Genomic DNA, 21,197 nt, shown 5'->3' with positions numbered 1-21,197 from the left:
CTAACTGGTTTGGCTCAGCAGATAGAGCATCGGCCTGCGGACTCAAGGGTCCCAGGTTCGATTCCAGTCAAGGGCATGTACCTTGGTTGCGGGCACATCCCCAGTGGGGAGTGTGCAGGAGGCAGCTGATTAATGTTTCTCTCTCATCAATGTTTCTAACTCTCTATCCCTCCCCTTCCTCTCTGTAAAAAATCAATAAATTATACAAAAAATGTATACACCTACATGCTTTATTATATAAAAATTATATTCAATTAATTATTTATTGACATAGCCCTGACCACTGGATGGGGAGGTACAGATATCATGATTTCATTGGTGATTCTCAATCCTAGATGAACATTGGAATATTTTTGAAATTAATTATGCAGCCTCACCCACTGATTTTCTATTTTAATTGGTGTGAAGAGGGGTCTAAGTACCTATATGTGTGTGTGTGTGTGTGTGTGTGTGTGTATTTAGTCTCCCACGTGATTCTAATGACCAGCTTAAAAAGAGAGTAATAGCTATGGAAATTGAACATGAAAAAAGAGAAATGAGAGATTATAAAAGCAAAATCCCTAGGACTTGATAATTGAATAGTAGTGGGACAAAGGAGAAGACAAAAAAAAAAAAAAGCTAAGTCAGCAAGGCTAGGCATTTGGGAGAATGGGAGTGCCAACAACAAAAATGGAACTTAGTAAAAGTGATAGGATTGGGAAGGCATATGACATGGTGTGTTTTCAACACAATGATTTGGGGAATTGCTGAGTAATCTTTCAAGCGTTTAGAAATAAGTTTCTGGCAATGTGGACAAGTTGAAATGGGAGATATCTTTTTATTAAATCAGGTCTCTTCTTCCGATATTACATTCTTTTTACCCTTTCTCCTTCTCTTCTTTTCCCCTTTTCTTTCTGTCAGTGTACATATTAATCCTTTGTCAATTTAAATATTGAAAGGTAGAAACATCTATGTATTCAATAGAAGAATCCTTTAGTAGTCATTTTCAAAGGAGAGTTGAAGCCTTAATTTATATATATATATATATATATATATATATATATATATATATATATATAGGCGACCGACAGACTGGTAGCTATGATGCACAATGACCACCAAGGGGCAGACTCTCTTACTGGTAGCTATGACCAGCAGGGAGCAGGTGTTCACCGTAGGAGCTGCTGAGCTGACTTGGCAGCTGCGGTTCTTGGGTGATGCACCTGGAACCAGAGAGGAGGGAGCCTGATTCCAGGGTACATCACACGATTGCCCTCTTGCAACCCAGGGCCCCTTGAGGGATGTCAGAGAGCTTGTTTCACTTGATCCCTGCAGGTCAGGCCGAGGGGACCCCACTGGTGCATGAATCTGTGTACTGGGCCTCTAGTAAAATTATAAAATGTGTATAAATACATAGAATATGTAATTGAAATGTCTAGAAAAGGAAGAGGCAAAATTAATGTCAAGAACTTTAAGGGGGTATTTGTATTTCTCCATCATGAACAAATTGCAAGTATTATGTGTAAAATGATACAAAAGTATTTACTTTACTAAACTTGGAACTTATATAACTTGTTAATAAATTTTTGTGGCATTGACTTCCTGTTGATCAGGCATCATAGCTAATTTATCCCAAATTTCAATTGGTTCTTGTAAATTCAACTAGTTCCACTGGCAGCACATTCTGGGTGAACTTTATTACTTAACTAGTGGAAAGTAATTGCTACAATACTGTGCAAAGTACTTAACTAAACCCTTGAACAAACAGTCAGTATATATTTTATAGTTAACTAAGACAGATTTGAAAATATGCATTAACTGAGTTATACCATAATGTCTGTGCAGCATCCTTATAACTTTCCATCTTTTCATTTGGCATAATAAAAATATAGAGCTTCACAATTAGATCAAAAGTCCATAACTCACTCTTTTTTTTGTTATATGCCATTTTATTTTATTATTTTTATTTCATAACTCACTCTTAACTTCAAAGAGCCTTCATTCATTCCCCCCCCTTTTCTCCCTTTTTCCTACTTTTCTTACAAATTTCTATAGTATTATAAACTTTTCTATAATTCTATAACATAGGAATAATGATACAATCTTGTAAGGCTCTGAAAAACATCACATATGTATTACCTATGGACATAGACGATAGAGTGGTGAAGGCCTGGGGTGGGGCAGGTGCTGGGAGGAGAGGGGTAATGGAGGGGAAATGGGGGACATCTGTAATACTCTCAACAATAAAGATAAATTTAAAAAATAAATAAAATATAATGTTAAAAACGATTTACAAAATTTTAGACCTGCGCTTAAAATTTGCTAAAGAGGTATTTTTTTTTAAATCCCATTTTGAGCTATGATGCTCCTTAAACCAAATTTTAAGACCAATAGATTAGTTTGAGGGTTGTGATAAAAAGGAAATACCAGAAATAACTCAAAAAAGTCTGACTTCAAAGGTCTGTCCTAACTGTGGGTGCCAGAGATGGCCCTTTTCCGATCCCATGTGAGAGATGTCCCCACAATTCTGAGTTTATATAGAGCATTTACTATAGCAACTAGTCCAGCCTGGTGTCTGGGCCATGATTCTGGCCCTCCACTGAGTTATATGTGAATGCTGGGAACTCCCTCCTCTCCTGTCACGTGCCCATGCAGTTGTACTGCTGGGCACACTTTCCTCCCTACACTCCTACTCGTTAGTCAAGTAAACCCTCACAGAAAATCCATCGTCCACTACCACCCTGGCCACTCTCTCTGTTTAAAGCAGTGACCACAGAGTGTGCTATGGCTGGAAGAGAATGTAAAGCCCTGTGACAGCAGTTCCCTTACACCTTCAGGCAGGGCCATTACTCTCAGAGCCACCCGCAACTCGCCTTCTCTGCTCCGCATTTCTCACCCAACCCCAGAAGCCCTGTTCCTGCCCTTCCCTTCACGCAGATACTTCCAGAGAAAGAAAGAGCAGAGATGGGCTCAGTTGACAGTGCCATCCATTCTACAGCCACCTTTTAGGGGACGAAGCAGATGCCTGAAGACAGGACTACCTGTCTATTCTTGCTGACCATTGCCTCATCCTCTCCCTTAGTATCATTTTTAATAGCATTATAACCTTCCCCTTTCAGGATTTTAAGTACGTTATTATCACAAATATCCCTTTAAAAACAATACTTTCTATTTAAGGAAATGTTAATCAGCTGTAAGAAACAAAGACAATTAGTTACATGCTGTTAGTTTTGTTCCCCATACAGCGTATTTCCTTGGTGTCTGCTGAAGCCGCTTATTCATTGGAATCAAATTAGACAAATAGAACCCTCATGTCTTCACGCTTTTGTAGCTTTGGGTGGAGGGTGGGGGGTGTTTCTGTGAATCTGTTTTAAGGGATTCTCAGTTCATCGGTCGAGTTGCTGCAAACCTGAATTGTCTGGTTAACCTTTAAGAAGTTCTCATAAATCCCTTTCGTGCATGGGTGTTATTAGTAGATTTCGATGGTTCTACCCTGTTCATGTCTAGTGCTATTAATGTAATATTCTAACGGGAGGGTTTCATCCTCCATAGAGCAGGTCATTGAGGATGGTCAAAGGCAGTTTGCTAGTCTTGGTCGGTTCTGTCCCCTAATTTGAATCCCAGAAGTGCTCTTGAGGCATATCACCTTGTCGTCAGCGAGCCTAACAGCTTGAAACCTGAAATAGCTTTTGATATTACCATTACTACAAGCCAAGTTACTCTACTTTGGTTACACTTTAAAAAACATGCCGAAACCGGTTTGGCTCAGTGGATAGAGCGTTGGCCTGTGGACTGAAGGGTCCCAGGTTCGATTCCGGTCGGGGGCATGTACCTGGGTTGCGGGCACATCCCCAGTAGGAGATGTGCAGGAGGCAGCTGATCGATGTTTCTCTCTCATCGATGTTTCTAACTCTCTATCTCTCTCCCTTCCTCTTTGTAAAAAATCAATAAAATATATTTAAAAAATAAAAAATAAAATAAAAAACAACCTAACCTCCTAGAAATGAAAATCCCCCAGCAGCCCGTGGCTCCTCTTGAGCTGCGTAGGAAACAATAATCTACTAGATTCCTGGAGTTCCTTTCTGCTGTGTGAACGCATCCCGAGAATGCAGTCTCTGTGAACAGCCAGGGAGCCTGGCAGACGCGATTTATCATATCGGCCATGCCTCTTTTCTGACTCATATGCATGTTTAGCTTCTCTGCCTTCCATTTAGAAAATAGACTTTCTGGGTCTAACAGTAATTTGACCTCTGCAGTGTCTGGCATTAGTTTAATAAAAGGTCATATTCCTCACTTGTCAAAACCAGCGTGAGCAGAAATTCATTTGGCAGAGCACAGAGCTGGTGGCAGCTGTGGGTGGGCAGAAATAGCGGTGAGCTCCAATAATGGAAGGGCCCCTAAAGACTGGGACCTTAACGTTTTATTGTCTTTTCCTCTTCCTTTACACTCTGGTTATTTCTTTTGTTCTTAGACCAAGTGTAATGTTGATGGTTGTATCTCATGAGATAAACCTGGGGTTTTTCATTATTCAGATCTGAGGCTGTCCTACTGTGTGACTTTTCAGTAGAAGTTTTATGTTTGTTTTAAGTTTTTACATGGATTATCTTCCTTTTCTTCCCATCTTCAGAGCATGACTTAAATTTGGGCAGCATCTATGACAAAAGAAAGCAGGAGATTTATTTAGTTTCTTTTATTAAGCTGAGATAGGGGAGCTGGGTGCTGTGTATTGTTATTACCCCTCTAGGAATAAAGACTTTTACTTGCCTCGAGCATTTGGTATAGTTATTAAGTTTCATCTTCTCTCTCCTATCTTTCCTTTGGCTGGCGGCCTACCTGGCATTGATAGCATCAGACTTCGAGTTTCACCTGCCAAGACGATTATTTATGCAACACACATGCTTACTGAAAGGGTTTTACTATATTTTCTAGAATCTTAACTTTGTATCATGAAATAATGACATTTATCCTTTTTTTGTGGTTTGGATTTTGTACACAAATGTAGAAAAATTGACATCAGATCCCCTAAGAAAGTCATGATTTTCTTGTATGTGAAGGCTAATCTGTAATAATAAAAGGGTAATATTCTAATTAGAACAGACATCTTCCGGACATCATTCTGGACGTCCTTCCTGACAAAGCCGGAGCTGGAGAGAAGCCAGCCCAGGTCCAGGGTGCCTGTAGGCGGCTTGAGGGAAGCCAGCCCAGGTCCCAGGTGCCTGTGGGTGGCTCGAGAGAAGCCAGCCGGGTCCTGGGTACCTGTGGGGGGCCGGAGGAGGGAAGCAGCCTGGGTCCCGGGTGCCAGAGGGAATCCCATGCTGGCAACGGGGGGGAAGGAAGGCCTACTCTTGCAGGAATTTTCGTTCATTGGGCCCCTAGTTTCTTTTATATTAAAAAACAAAGAAATGTGTATAAGCACTTGTTGTGCCCTTCTTTTTAATGTAGTGTGATCAATTTCATTTTCTTGTTTTAAAGAATACATTTCAGGACCCTTTTTAGAGTGTTTTTGTTTTTTTTAGAATACAGAGTCCTTAAGTGGTAGTTAATAGGATTCAAGAAAAACAGTTGCAGATCAGAAACAGATTCTAACTGGTGATTTTAATAAATTTTCCATGGTTCAATAGGTTAATTCCATTAATTGACTTCAAGTTCAGAAGTAACATCCTTACAGTAGCATCTAGTAGTCCTGTCTTTGGCAAATTATTATGCTTGTCAATATTAGCATGAAAATTTCAAGGTCCAACCTGAAATGAAAATAAATGAAAAACATACTTGAATATTGGAATGGCAGATACATCCCTTCCCTAAGTATATGGGAATTTGCCTTCTCTGCATTCCATTTAGAAATAAGATTTCTATGTTTAATAATAATTTGACATTTAGTGTCCCCATTCACCAGTATTTAGGAAGAACTAGCTCCAATACCCATTGCCTATTTGTAGATTATCAAAATCTCCAAATTTCCTTCATATTTTGAGTTGATAAATGAGATCTTAGCCCTTAGGGGGAAAAAAGAAAGACAAAAGGAAGAAAGAAAGGAGAAAAATTCAGTACAGTGAAAATGACATCCTACATCCTGTTATTTAATTTTATTATTTAATTTATTCTATTATTTAATTTCTGATGAGTAGTCACTTTTATATGATTCATTCCATTCACATAAAATTGATATTTTTCAGGATTGATTTTTTTTGGAGCTATGGGCTTTGAAAAGGAATATACTTAAAAATGACAGTATCGTAGCATTTAATATAGCAATTTTCTCAGGGCAATTTCCTAAGAATTTTAGCTGCATAATTATGATTTCCATATCCGCTTCTCACAAGTATGTGGTTATTATCAATTTGCATTGTTTGCAACAGAAAAATGAAAAACAAAAAGAACTTCTAATAACTCTTTTTTTCGTTTTCAGAAAAGTGACTTCAGTGTACAGTGTTTTTTATTCTTCTCACTGTTAGTTTATTGCAGATCATTTCAGGTGCTTCCCGTGGTTCTGGTAATCACCCAGTTTGCACCCATTTCCTAGCAGTAGCACAGCAAAGATGCCTCTCCACCTCTCTCCTTCCCTCCTTCATCTTGGAAATACCGCCCTAATCTAGGAAACCTTACAAGGGGAAGGGATCTCCACAAGCTAATTAAATTCACATCTCATATTTTTTTTCAGTTAAGAAACAGGAAATTTAAGAAAACACCCCCCCCCCCCCCCCGCCCAAAGATGATTCCGATGCTAATAGTAGAGCTGTGATGGGAACCTGGCTTCCCAAGGAAACCAAGATGAGAGTCAGAACCCACACCAGGTCCGGAGAAGGACCACCTGGGAAACATGCTAGATGGGAGGCAGAGAAGATCGTGGTGGCGAACCGTGTTGAACTTTATTATTTTCTTCCTTTGTGAATCTAGGGATTGATTTCAAAATAAATGTTAGCTACAGTCACTTAAAACCATTTTTTCAGTGACATATAACTGGAAAACAGTAGGAGAGAAGAAAAATTGTAGAAGAGATTAGAAAGTGGAGAATAAAATGGAAAAGTAAAATGTTTTTGGTTTTAAAAAATGTCCAACTCTAATATAATTTTAAAAACCCAAGGATGTAAGACAAGTGCAGAGAAATAGGAAAAATAATTAAAATGCCCACTCTCAAACCACCATCAATAGTGTTTCAGCATATTTGTCACATCTTTTTATTTGGGGGAGGGGTGTTCATTTTTATTATCCCCCTCATATATATATATTTTGTATGGTGGTCATGTGGCTTATCATGAATCATAAGTATTTCTCATGTCATATTATACACATTTTTCAGATGTAACATTTATTATTTGCATGATGTTTCATCAGTATGCCATTGTTTATGTCACCATCAATTCCTATAGTATTTGATATTTTGGGTTCTTATAATCTTTGCTAAATAATTAACATGATGAGTATCCTTGTAGGTAAATACCTACATTTGATATGATTCTCATATACTAGTAAAAGAGGTCTAAAGCTGGAAACACAAAATGAATAGTTAGTAGAATTTTCAGGGGATGTCATGTTAGGAGCACTTAAAGGAGATAGAGGGCTTTAGAAAGCCTCTAGTTTCTATCCTTTCATAGTTAGGAAACTTTAACTCTAAATATTTCCTCACAGAAACATTTTTTTTTTCTTTTCTATGACTTTGGAGGCTTCTTGACTCAACTTTGATGCAGATTGCAGAGTTAAGTTTCAAGGAAGGCAGCCCATAATATCTGGGTTAGAGAGTCACTTTCCCATTTCCCCATTTTTGCTTCTTGCCAGACCTTCTAATTCAGGGCTACTGTCTTGTCTCTTTAACATTTCCTAGAATTTATCTTAAATCTCACTAATTTTAATAGCTGAGTGGTGGCCATGCTGCTTTCTGGCAGTGTCCTGATAGCAGCAACAAAGCAAAGAGCTAATATTTCTCTCACAGTGATTGATGAGCTCATTTTGTTACAGAGGACAAATTGGATTTTTTTTAAATACTTGTAATAAAAATTAATGTGTGATGTTACTTTTTGGATGTTACTGGATCTCTGCCTTAATACAGATTTCTTCAATAAAAGCATGAGCTGATAACTTGACCAAAAAGTTACCTGTCTCCCCCTTTAGCTACCTTCAGAAGTAAAGGTGCTTCTCTAATGCTGTAATCCTGTCACATTTAAGCATGTATGTTTGTATCGATGGAAATGGGGAGGGCTATGGTAGGGGGGGTGGTAATAGTCTGTGTTTGAATTTTTCATCTAATTATGATCAATTCTTTTTATTACAGCACCTCCGAGGTTTACACGGACTCCTGTTGACCAGACAGGGGTCTCTGGTGGCGTTGCCTCTTTCATTTGCCAAGCTTCAGGAGACCCAAGACCTAAAATTGTCTGGAACAAAAAAGGAAAGAAAGTCAGCAATCAGAGATTTGAGGTATTAGGTCCATTGTTCTGTTTCTCTGGGGGAAGAATGTATCTGCTGTGTCTTTGGTTTGGATGTTACTTGCTTGTTTACTCTGTTATAACGTGTCATCGTCACTGAGATATGGCATTCTTTATGGTGCATGTGATGGAAAATTCAACTTTCAATGGCTTTTAAAGAAGAGGGATCTTGGTGTTCAGATTTCTCACTTTGTCTCTGCATGTACCAATGCTCAACTAGTGTTCCTAGCATCCATCTGAGAGCCTCATCCTCAGATGGAGTCACTCATCCTCCCACAACCGAGCTTAGAGGATAAGTGATGGCTTCCTATGACATTGTCTATGTCATTGGCTCTTTCTGACTTACATGTTCATCCTTAAACCAATTGGCGTGGACAGATAGACAGTACTGTTTAAATTAATTAGAATCTACCTCTTTTGCTGGGAATGAAGTTAGTCCCATTCAACCCCATGGCCTGGAATGAGGGAGTTGTGTTTTCCCAAAGGGATCAAGTTCCTATTTCCAGGAGCAAGGGGAATAGCGGACAGAAAATGAAGTTGCCCCCTCCACCTTGCACCTGTGTTTTGCAAGTATCATGAACTAGAATAAGAAATTTGCTCTAGTGTGTTAATGCAAAGTAATACTCTCTAACAAACAGAGCCAACCAGGTTGAAGTTGCAGTTAAACCAATTGAAGAAATCAATTTTCTTTATTCAGAAAGCTCAGTACAATGAAGAGGATGAAAAATAATTCAGATACTATTTTTGTATTTGCGAGAGTCTATGATTTAGAAATTTGCTCATTCTGGGTGAGAAAAATAGGTGGTAAGCTACGTAGAAAAATATTGGAAGAAACACAAAATATTATGCTTATAATTTAAGGTATAAAGAGAATAGCTTTATTTTTAGATGATACTAAGACTTTTAAACTATAAAACTCACTTCCTCATTGTTGAGTTTCTAATCTACTTCATAGCCTTATTCACAAATTGGCAATTTAAAGGCAATTTCTAGTTAAAGAAACATAGCAACTACAAAGTTCAGAACTATTTGATAATACTCATTTTTCACTGATAATCACAGAGCAATCAATGGTCTAAATGCATAAAGGATCTAATTAATTACACTAGTGAAAAATGAAATATGGACTGTAGTTTACAAATAAAAATATTTTAATTGTTTATTTGAAAGTCAGATCTCTACAGTGATTTTAAAATCAATAAAAGCTAATCTTAAATAATCTTTGGGAAATATTTCCTACACCCTTTAGAAAATGATGTGTGTACATCTTTGGTGCACATTTTTAAAAAATTTAAAAAGGCAATTTTTGTCAAAGAGTAGTTTGATATCATGCTTGCGAATGATGATGGCTTCTTGACAGAATCATAATTACAATGGTAAATATTCAAAGCACAAACTCTGTTTAGCACAAAATTCCTAATCAGAGTCACATAAATACTTTTAGGAAAAATTATTTATTTTCACACAAAGCTCCTTCATCAAATAGTATCAAGTCTTGGGTTGGGAATCTTTGTTATCTGTAACATTATATATGTCTGTTTTTGGTTTCATTCATTTATAAGGCCCATGAGAGCAATTGGTAAAACTGATTTTGTTTCTTCTTCTATCTCCAGTGCTAAATACAGTGTCTGGCCTAGTTTAGGTACACTTCATTAAATACTGGATATTAAATAGAGTTTTCAAATCAGAAATGATGACACCAGATTTGAACGTGTGGTATAGTGTTTGTTCTAAGAGTTTAGGTCTAAATCTAGGAAATAGTTCAGAAAGGTAAACATACAGTGACAGTTAACAATTAATGAATCAGAATTTAAATTGGTGTTAAAGATGTTTAAAACTTTCTCCCCATTAAGCCATAAGATGCTCATAAATGCTTTTTTTTAAAAAAAAAAAAAAATATGGCATGTTTGACAAATCCTATATAATAAAAGCGCAGTATTCAAATTGTCCCCTTAACCAGAGTTCTTCCAGGAGTTCGACCAGGGGGTGGGCCAGCTGGGAGAAGGGGGGGAGGCCCTGGTGCTGACAGGTGGCCTGGGGAAGGGAGGGAGGCCCTGGCCAGGAGCGGTAGTGGTGGTGGCAGCAGTGGCGGGGGCAGGCAGCCAGGGGGAAGGGAGGGAGTACTGGCTGGCAGCCAGCAGCACTAGGGACCCTACCAGTGCACGAATTTTGTGCACTGTGCCTCTAGTATTCTTATAACTGTGAAACTCCCAAGATGCATAGTGGATTCATTCTACATGCAAGCTTAGTAGAGTTGAAAGTGGATTGTGTTGCATTGAGAAGTGGGACATTTTGGCTATCTCTGTGGATTTCAAATATAAAGAGAATGCAGAAACAACTTGAAATGGATATATTTTTTAAAATATCCCACCTCCTTTTTTTTCTTATGCTGACATACATACTCTCACACAACATCCTGGGTTGAACATTCCATAAATGTATTTATAAGGCATTCTCTCTTTATTCATAATTTAAGCCCATGTACATACCATTCACAAGGAAATGCAGGGAAAAAAAAAACACAGTATCTCAGTGAACATCTAAAAGAACTCAGCATAGTTACAGAAAAGACAGGTAGAAGAGTCCATAGTTTTGAATAGATATTTATTAATATCATCATTATTATTGTTTAAAAGTAGTACTTGAAGTGGCTGATAAATACTTAGGATTGCTAACTCTCTCAGCAGAGTTCATAATGATAGTGAATTCAGGCTGACTGTTTAGGACATTCATTTTCTGCCTGGTGAAGCAAGCCTCCACTTTACAGCAAAATGCTCTAAAAATGCAGAAAATGCTAAGCTAGAACAAACACTGGAATGATTTATGGCAAAATTAACGCATGCCATTAGGTTCTTGGGTTGTGACAGCCTTCTTGTCGGCTGCCTGAGTGCTAGATTTATGCAGTTTCTCCTCATGGTTCGCTCATCTATCCTGTTCAGGCTGAGACAGTTTACACCAGCAAAGCTTGGTGGTGGCACGCGTTATTGCTTCACCTTACAGTCCAATTACTGAATGGATCTACCTGTGCATATATGTTTTCAGAGATAGAATAATTTGATATGCATCATAGAAGCAAGTCTTTTGCAGAATTAATAGGGTCAAATTGCCCTAGATACACCCACTAGAATGTTTTCGTGAGTGAATCCTGGATGATTTTCAACAGAGACTACAGTTCTACATTTTTGCATATGTAGGTTCATGTCTTTTGGCCCTTTGTTCAGTGGATTCATTAAATTAATCCAAACATTCTGTTTCGCCACTGTATAAAAATGCAATCTCAAATGCTGCCGAGCTTAATCTGAGCCTAACGTCCAGTTCGCCATTTCATGAAGAGGTTTAGCTCAGAGGTGGACAATTGTAACAACACCTGTGACAGCTATTGCTTCCTCTAATAGGTAATAGAGTTTGACGATGGATCTGGATCAGTTCTCAGAATACAGCCCTTAAGGACTCCCCGGGATGAGGCCATTTATGAATGTGTGGCCTCGAATAACGTCGGAGAAATAAGTGTATCTACCAGACTCACAGTTTTGCGTGGTAAGTACTCAAGTGCAAGTTTGTTGCTCATGTCATTGTTGAAATTCTGTATCCCAGATGTTCTATTGTAAAGCCATCAAAAAGACCAGCATTGTCCTGACACTTACATTGGAAATGAATTGAAATCAAATGTTTATAAGAGCTCAACTTTTAAATAGACAGTGGATGACTTCTTTCACGAGTCTTGGAAAATGCAAATCAGAGAGAGAAAAGAAAAATCCCAAAGAAATTCTGATTTCAAATGCCTGATACCATTTTGATTTTTGGCGGAAAACCTTGAAAGAAAACAGGGTATGCTACTGTTTTACATGTTAGCAGCATTACTTGTGTATGGAGATTTCCTACCGAGCTCAGCAACTCCTTTTTAAAAATGACTGATGTTTACAAAATTAAAGGAGCAACTTCTATCTTACAGATGAGTTGTTCTGAAGAAGAGGAATCAAAACAAGAAAGGCACCTTTCTTCTTTAAGTAAAAAATTATGTGTTTTTATTTCCGTCTTTTATATTTCTTGAACTAACATCTGTTGATGCTATGTGACTGGCTATGTGGATTATGCAGTTTGACCAAAGCATGGTATGACATGGCCAATGTCCAGTACAGTGTGTCTGCTTCCTAGACTTTCTTTAGAATGACAGTAATAGAAGAAACATAAAGGATAATGGTTAATAATACTGTGTTGTATGTATCTAAAGCAGGTTTTTGGATAGAGATAAGAACATTAATTGACGTGGCTTGCCTCATAGTTAATATTTCCAGACTAACTTTTGTACCTTTATCTACTTTTCTCTCACACACATTTTACTTGTTTTATTTTACTCTTAACTTTATTTTGCTTTCTTGCACAATTTATAAAAACAGGCTTTCTTACGATGAAGGGAATTGGAAAGAAGGAATTGCATTTTAATAATTACAGGGGAAACATGTAGATTAATAATATTTTTCCTCCATTTTACTTTTTTTCCCCATTGAAGGATTTACTTACTTTCTATGTTTTATAAATTCCAAATACATTCCTTCTGGAATTATTTAATACCCAAGTCAATTAGTTAATCCAAGATTCTTAGAATATTAAATTGTTTACATTATGTGCTGAAATATATTTTAAATAATATAAACATCTTAGTCTAAGGGGGACATATGGAGCAACTGGATACAGATATTTGAAATGCATGTAACAGAATGCTGCTTAAAAACAAATAAGTCAGATTTGAGTTATATTCCTGACCATTATGACAAGCTCAAGTTCATATAGAAAGTTCTTCATCCCCTTATTAACACATAGAAATATTGATAAAATATCTGAAAATTTAAATTAAATGCATGGTAGGCTTGCAAAGAAGAAATTTCCAGGGGTCAAAAACAAAGAGACTCTCCAGAGAAGATATCCCAAGGTAATAATCAAATGGATGATAGGCTTTCAGACTGAAGTTTATCTCTCCAGCAGGACACAGGCTTATATAAACTAAGGTGGAAGTACGAGGAGAAAGATCAGTTTTTAGCATAAGGTGAAACTTCTAGTGCAATATTCAGGACCCAGAGGCTCACCTAAAAGCTGGTCAGAAACAGTGAATCCCGCCTAACCGGTTTGGCTCAGTGGATAGAGCATCGGCCTGCAGACTCAGGGGTCCCAGGTTCGATTCCGGTCAAGAGCATGTACCTTGGTTGTTGGCACATTCCCAGTGGGGAGTGTGCAGGAGGCAGCAGATCAATGTTTCTCTCTCATTGATGTTTCTAACTCTCTATCCCTCTCCCTTCCTCTCTGTAAAGAATCAATAAAATATATTTTTAAAAAAAGAAAGAAAAAGAAACAGTGAATCCCATAGAGTGTGGAACAGGCAGCCATGTAAACACTCACCTATCAGAGACACCCTCATTCCAGGGCATACAGCCCCGTATGAGATCATTCATGCCCCATTGGGCTCATGGGTTCCAAACCTACAGCACTAAAACCAGTTCCAGTTCACAGTGGACAGTAAGCCCAATCAATGAAAATAGAAATCATGGTCTCTGAACTATGGATGATTGAACTGCATGAATGTGTTTTAAAAAATAAATATTTTAAATACCTGAAAAGGTAAAGGAAGGAATAAAATGTATCAGACATTAGGAAAAAGGAGCAGACAGGAGTTAGAAGTCAGGTTTTAGAACTGAAAGGACCCTTAAACACTGTTATACAAATTTTTAATACAAACTATAAAAAGTATGTACATATATTAATATACATATGTATATATTCACATAAACATACATAACAGATCTGAAACTTGTAGAACCATTTATTCTGAAGCAAAATCAACTCATTTGTAGATCTTTTAATTTTTTATTTTCATTTATTCACCTAGTGAAGAACTAAAGCTGATATGTAGAAAGTGTATTACAAAGGTCTAATAAAGTGAAATTTACCAGAAACTTATTTTTTTCCTCTTGATTTTCTTGAACAAATTCCTTAAAAGGAAACAATGATAGTCATTTGGCTTGACTTAATTTTTATGCATTTAATGAAGACATTAACAAAAAGTTGGAGGAAAATATGACTTCACATAGACATTTACATGGATGTATGTTTTTCTGCCTCCCAGCTTACTGGAGTCCCCCAATCTCATCTGCTTTTATCTAACTAGCCCCCACATAAAACAAATCTATTGGAAAATTTTAATATGATGTTGACTTTCTATGGGAATATCTGTCATATGTGAGTACATTTGTATGAAATTTATGTTTCTAGTAACACAGTAAAACCTTATTTTTTTAAAGACTAAGTCTAGCAATTTTGGAAATGTTTCATGAGAAAAACTCAAAGGTATTTTGGATAATGGAAAAGTAGTCTAAACATAACCTTAAAAATAGAATGCTTCATATATCCTTATAGAATGAAATAAATGGGTTCAGAAATTAGCTTTGTTTCTTAGAGTTACTTCTGCACTTAAACATTTTTAAATAACTATTGATAATTCTATTAATGATCATCTTTTAAAAGTATTCTAATGGTAAACTAACATTCCTAGAACATGAATGTCGTTAACAAAAGTGAAGGGTTTCACATCACACTTTGTGCCCATTTGAAGTTAGTTTTCGCTCACAAATCACGTTGGCAGGTACACTTGCTTTGCCGTGGGTAGAAACTGCTTTCCACTTTGTCATCCGGAGGCCTAATCAGATGCTCATTTGGTCCACATGGGTCATTTACGTTTTTCCTCACTTTGCTGATCATGCCAAAAATGTGCCAACCGTCCTGATGGGTTTTGTCTAATTGGGCTGGATGGAGAGCACTAATTTATTTCACACAGGCTACCAGAGAACCTAATTAATTGCAGATTCAAACATCTAACCTGTGTGGCTAATGCAGAAGACGTTGAAAGAATACCCTGGCCACCCATGTGCATTGAAGGTAGTATTTCAGGGAAAAGTTTCCCTCTGTAGTTGGTTTCAGATGGCCCTCGCTCTGAAAAACTGTTTTCATAAGGAAGGCTAACTACAGGCTTGGGCTGAGCGTGCCCTGGAATGAGCTATTCGGGCAATTACCACTTATACACTGTAGACCATAGTTCCTAGAAGAAGTCTTGGAAGAAGGGGGAGTAAAATGTGGAAGTTACAGCCTCTAGGTCATTTTTCAAGTTTTTTTGTGTGGCTGTGAAAACATAAGCAAATCCCAGCTCTCTAGTTCTGTGGTTTAGGAGGCTGACCATATCCATCATACCACGCATATTCCCTCCTCAGCAGAACTTTAACTGGAGGCCTCCGATATCACGCAGAAGGTATTAAGGGCTGAGCCTAACTAATTGTAGAATTCTACTAAGGACTCTGGATTGGACATTAGATTTCCAGTGAGGGGTAAGAATAGGACCAGAGAGGGTGTTTTAAGAAGAGGGATCATAAGCCAGAGGGAATTGGTTCTTTCTGAATCTTTGGTTCACTGGTCACTGTTTCTTTCTGACCAAAGATATCAGGATGTAAATGTCTTCTCCGTTACGTTATCAGCCACTGGGCATGGGAAAGGAAATACCGCCATCCAGAGACTTCCCTGTAAGGCAGTCATGCCTCTTTCAGGCAAGCGGAAGGACATCAAGAATCCTTCCTTCTGGCTACACAATTCCCGTTCTATGAGAGAAGTTACAGAAAAATTAATCAAATGTGCCTCTAATTATCTGACTAAATGTCATGTTCTTGGATTTATATTTTTATGTAGAAATTAGAAAATACACATTTTTGTTGTCATCCCAAACAGCATGTAAAATGTTATTTTTTTTTAAGTTTAGTGGATTTTTCCCCCCAAGACTTGCCCATTCCCAAATAGCACTGCCCCCCCCCCCCCCCCCGGAATACCACCAGCAGTAACATAAAGTAGGATTAATAAGGGGTGGGCAAATGTAGGTTTATAGTTGTGAGTATACAAAACACAGAGTTTATTCTTATGTATAATTTATTAATTATTGTATTATTTGCCACACGCACAACTGTAAATCTGCGTTTGCCCCATCCTTTATGTAACATTGTTTCTCTTATATACTCATAGGAAACCAGTTTGTCCATAGAACATATACAAAATAAAATTATTGTCTAAAAACGTTAGGTGACCAAAAATGAGACGAATTAAGTTACCTAGTTTTACAGATATATTTTATGAAACAATACTTATATTGAGTATCTACTCCATATAAATGCATCATATTTTACGAATGATCATCATCAAGACATAAAACAATATACAAAAGTCCTCAAGTCTAAATCTCTAGTAATCTGAGTTTCAATGCTAGCTCTGCCCCCAAGTAGCTCTGCATTTGAGCAACTCTGTTAACTGTCTTGATTTTTGGATTTTTTCTCTCATACACAGAGAAGGGATTGGGTTGGTGAGTCTTCAGATCACTTCTCTCTAGCTTTCTAAGATTCAGTGACATGCCTATTTCAGCAAGTCAGTTCTTGTAAGATGGAAAAAATATGCTCCCGGAAGAGGGCTGTTACTGAGAGATAGTAAAACAGAGAGTGAGATGTTAGATGAGACAGAGAAGGCATTTCATTGGGACATGGAAGGAGATGTTTGCATAATATGTCAGTTTCAAAAAAAAAAAAAATGTAAGCCATTATGGAAGTTGTTAAAATAAACTTTTGCCATTTTTCAGAGGGAAGGCAGTAGACTCTCCTGCCATTTCGCAGTACCCTGTGATCAGAATTAGCATGTTCATTACGGTCTCATTTTATTAATGCCTCTTTCTGAAGATGAACACAGTTGTCCCCGCTGTGAAAATGGTACTTTGCCGTGTATGTTCTAAAGTGGTCTCGGCTGGGGAGCCAGGCTAGGAACATTAAAGAACAAAGCACAGCTGCCTGACTGTCGCACAAAAGGATTTTTATGAAAGACTGAAACAAAAGGAAGGGTGGCCAAGGCAGGGGAACTTGCTGGCAATTATGACACCATGTGAAGATTGCTTGCAAAGGCTTATAAAATAGTTGAATACTAGGAATGCATTGATACTAACCTGATAAAACCTTCCTGTGCACTATGTTTCCATGCTAAAAAGGGGTGGTGGTGGACAGCACCCTATAAGTAAAGAGAAAGTTAATATTTAGTCCTTAAAGAGAACTATTCTGGGTGAATCAGTGTGCACAAGGACAGGAGCCCACGGGGACAAGGTACTGAGACCCCACTTAGGAGAGACATCGATAATATTTGGGGAGAATGGCACCTTGAGCTGAGGCTGTTCATGGTCCCTTGTGATCCGTCTTCTAAGGACCATTGTGTTGGTGATGCAGGCTGCTTGCTTTGAATCATCATTACGTGTTTTTGTTGTTTTTTTTCAGTCTGGGATTATGTCTTAAAAGGGCTCAGAGAGGATGAGTGCACTTGTAAGTTGCTGCATATCAGTGAGACCAATATTCTTTTGGCTTCATGTTGTGATATTGTTATCCATTTAAAAATGAATATCGAGTCATTGCGTGTTTACTGCTGATTGACTTGTTAATAGAGCTGCAGAAATGTTGAGCTGGGAGGGAATTTGATAATCACCTAGTCTAATCTATTTTTGATGTAAGAAAGGATGGACCACAGAATTTGAAGTGATTTTTTTCTTGGTCCTACAGCGAAGATTTTTTGGGGGGTTTCACCCAGTTAGAAATAATGTGGTGATATGTATTCTGGCTCTTTAAACTTTAAAGTTTAAAAAGTTACTTTTGCCGTACAGATTTCCCTTGCTATCCGGAAGTAGAGCTTTCCTATGCTGTTCGTAAGCTGAAATGGCAGATGGGAGAAGCAGTTACCTTAGACACATCTCACTAAGGGATGCACACAGGAACTCGGGATGCAGCACAGATGCTCCCAGACATAGAGCGACAGCAGGGAGATGCTGGGAGGCTGAGTGTCGCTCCCAGGGAAGGGGCTTAGTGGGCACTCGCGCTGCCTCTGTAGGCTCCCTGCAAAACAAACGCTGAACACTGCTTTAGCTCTTCACCTTTTCACAAATGCAGAACTCATCCGTGGATCTTTCAGATCCCAAAACAGGTAACAAGGTAGGCCTCGCATAAAGGTGAGGTGACCTGAAGCAAACCTTCAGAAAGGGGGCGGGGTATCGCTATAAGACATTGCCCTGGAAGGACAATGTTCCACCAGCTGCCCAGCCAAAGACAGGCATGACGTGAAAGTAGTGCTAACATGCTATGGTTGCATACCATGTTGGAAAAATCCTACTTTGATAGTGCATCATGGGAGGGAAGAGACTTCTGAGTTGAGACTTGAAGAATGTCTAGGCTTTTATCAGGTAGAGCTAGTGGGGAGGAATATCAAGGCTAGACCTTCATGAACATAGTTACGTAGGTCAGAAATTGATAAATATTTGGTAGTGGGTGTGGGTGGTATATTAGTCAGGGGTCCCCAGAGAAATAGCATGCAATCAAAAAGAGGATGGAGATATCTACACTAATAAAAGAGAAACATGGTAATTAGCGTACGACCGCTACCCTTCCCATTGGCTAATCAGCATATCCTTATGCAAATTAACTGTCAGCCAAGATGGTGGCCGGCAGCCAGGCAGCTGGAAGCGAACATGAGGCTTGCTTGCTTCAGTGACTGCAGACTCCAACGTTCCCTGCCTGACTTGCCGGCCTCTGAGCTGGCAGTTTGAAACATTCTAACAAATATAGAAGCTAAACAAAACCCCAGAAAGAAGGCGGGGATCTCAGAGCTGGAGTTATACATTGTTTCAATTATAGAACGGAAACAAACCAGATACCTTCTTTCAGCAGCGGAAGCCTCAGAGCTAGAGCCAGAGCTAAAACTGGCCCAGAATAAAATAAAAAAAAGAGAAAAAAAAAGGAACGGTTGGGAGCTTCAGTCAATCTCCAGCCTGAAAGCAGCCCTCAGCCCCTCACCCAGACTGGCCAGGCACCCCAGTGGGAACCCCCACCCTGATCCAGGACACCCTTCAGGGCAAACCAGCCGGCCCCCAGGCCTCTATCCTATATAGTAAAAGGGTAATATGCCTCCCAGCACCCTGATCAGCATGACAGGGGGCAGCGCCCAAACCCCCCGCCCCCCCCCCCCCCCCACAAGCCCTGCTCTGTGTGTGACAGGGTAGAGCCATAACCTCCCCATTGGCCCTGCCCTGAGTGTGACAGTGGCGGCGCCCCAACCCCCTGATCGGCCCTGCTCTGTGGGTGACGGGGCGGTGCCCTAACTCCCCTATCGGCCCTACTCTGTGCGTGACAGGAGGCAGCGCCCCAACCCCCTGATTGGCCCTGCTCTGTGCGTGACAGGGGGTGGTGCCACAACCTTCCCATCAACCCTGCCTTGAGTGTGACAGGGGGCGGTGCCCCAACTCCCCAATCAGCCCTGCTCTGAGCCCGACCAGGGGCTGCACCTAGGGATTGGGCCTGCCCTCTGCCACCCGGGAGCAGGCCTAAGCCAGCAGGTCGTTATCTCCTGAGGAGTCCCAGACTGTGAGAGGACACAGGCCGGGCTGAGGGACCCCCCCTCCCCACTGAGTGCACAAATTTTTGTGCACCGGGCCTCTAGTCTTACCTAATAATAGACAAACATGTAAATTGACCATCCCACTGCTACTTTCACCAGCCAATCAGGAGAGTATGCAAATTAACCAAACAAAGATGGCGGTTAGTTTGCATATGTAGGCGCAAAGAGGTGGAGCAGGAGCAGCTAAGACTGAAGCCTCCGGCCAGAGTGAAGGCCTGGGTCCTGGGTGCTAGAGGAAACTGGTGCTGGCAGCCAGGGGAAGGGAAGGCCTATTGCATGAATCTCTTCGTACAACAGGCCTCTAGTACATATATAATAAGGAATGGGCTCAAAGGCTGGCACACTTGAGACCAGGGAAGAGCCGATGTTTCCGTTTGAGTCAAGGCAGAAATAAACCAATGTCTCAATTTGAAGGTGGTTAAGCAGGAGGAATTCTCTTACTTGGGGTAGGGCCATACTCTTTGTTCTATGAATGTCTTCAACTGATTGGATGAGGCCCACTCACATTAAGGAAGGTAATCTGCTTTACTCAGCCTGTTTATTTAAATGTTAATCCCATCCAAAATCATCCTCACAGAAACACTCAGAAAAATGTTTGACCAAAGGCCTGGGTACCTGGTTGCCTAGTCAATTTGACACATGAAATTAACCATCACAGGTAGGTATAAACCATGGTAGCTCAGAATAGAGAAGTTATGAGTCATAGTAGAAGAAAATTACATAGTTTATTAGCTAACGATATTAAAGTACACAAGGTAGGAATCATGTAACTAAGTTAACATAGAACGTTTCTATATGGATTAAAATTTGCAAAGAGGTTTACTGAAGTTCTTAAAGTGATATATCATACTAGCACTATTCACATTCCTTTATACATAAGTAATGTTTATATATTTGACAACTGGCCAGTGTGCTCAATGGTTAGAGCATTTTCTCACACACCTAAGGATCTCAGGTTCCTTTCCTGGTCAAGGGCAGGTACCTAGGTTGCAGGTTTGATACTCAGCCCTGGGCTCTGGTTGGGGCTCCTTCAGGAGGCAACCAATCCATGTGTCTCTCTCACATTGGTCTCTCTCTCTCTCTCTCTCTTTCTCTCTCTCATTCTTTCCCCACTCCCTCCCTTGTACTCTCTTTTAAAAGCAAAGGAAAAATGTCCTTAGGTGATTCTTAATAAAATAATAATAATAATAACCTCTGGATATGGGGGTGGCTTTCATTGATAAAATTTAAACAATTCTTAAAAATTCAATTTCCTGACTTCCAAAATTAGTTTATTTTAAGCTACTAATTAGAATA

At 39.2% G+C, this 21,197-nt stretch overlaps 1 protein-coding gene across 26 annotated transcripts in view; it reads left to right on the top strand.

Annotated features, from left to right (window-relative positions):
- PTPRD (protein tyrosine phosphatase receptor type D) overlaps positions 1-21,197 on the top strand; it is a 2,083,672-nt gene that overhangs the window by 1,778,390 nt on the left and 284,085 nt on the right. For all 26 annotated transcript variants that reach the window (XM_070431651.1, XM_070431673.1, XM_070431672.1 and 23 more), the window contains 2 exons: positions 8,249-8,394; positions 11,798-11,939. In XM_070431651.1, the coding sequence (XP_070287752.1) occupies positions 8,249-8,394; positions 11,798-11,939 (288 nt within the window). The remainder of the gene's footprint in view (positions 1-8,248; positions 8,395-11,797; positions 11,940-21,197) is intronic.

Source organism: Myotis yumanensis, unplaced genomic scaffold (genome assembly GCF_028538775.1).
Source record: "Myotis yumanensis isolate MYYU_CA2020_CCGP unplaced genomic scaffold, mMyoYum1.0.hap1 SCAF_12, whole genome shotgun sequence".
Classification (NCBI taxonomy): Eukaryota; Metazoa; Chordata; class Mammalia; order Chiroptera; family Vespertilionidae; genus Myotis; species Myotis yumanensis.
Note: the sequence above shows the minus strand (reverse complement) of the source record. Positions and strands in the feature narration are given on the sequence as shown.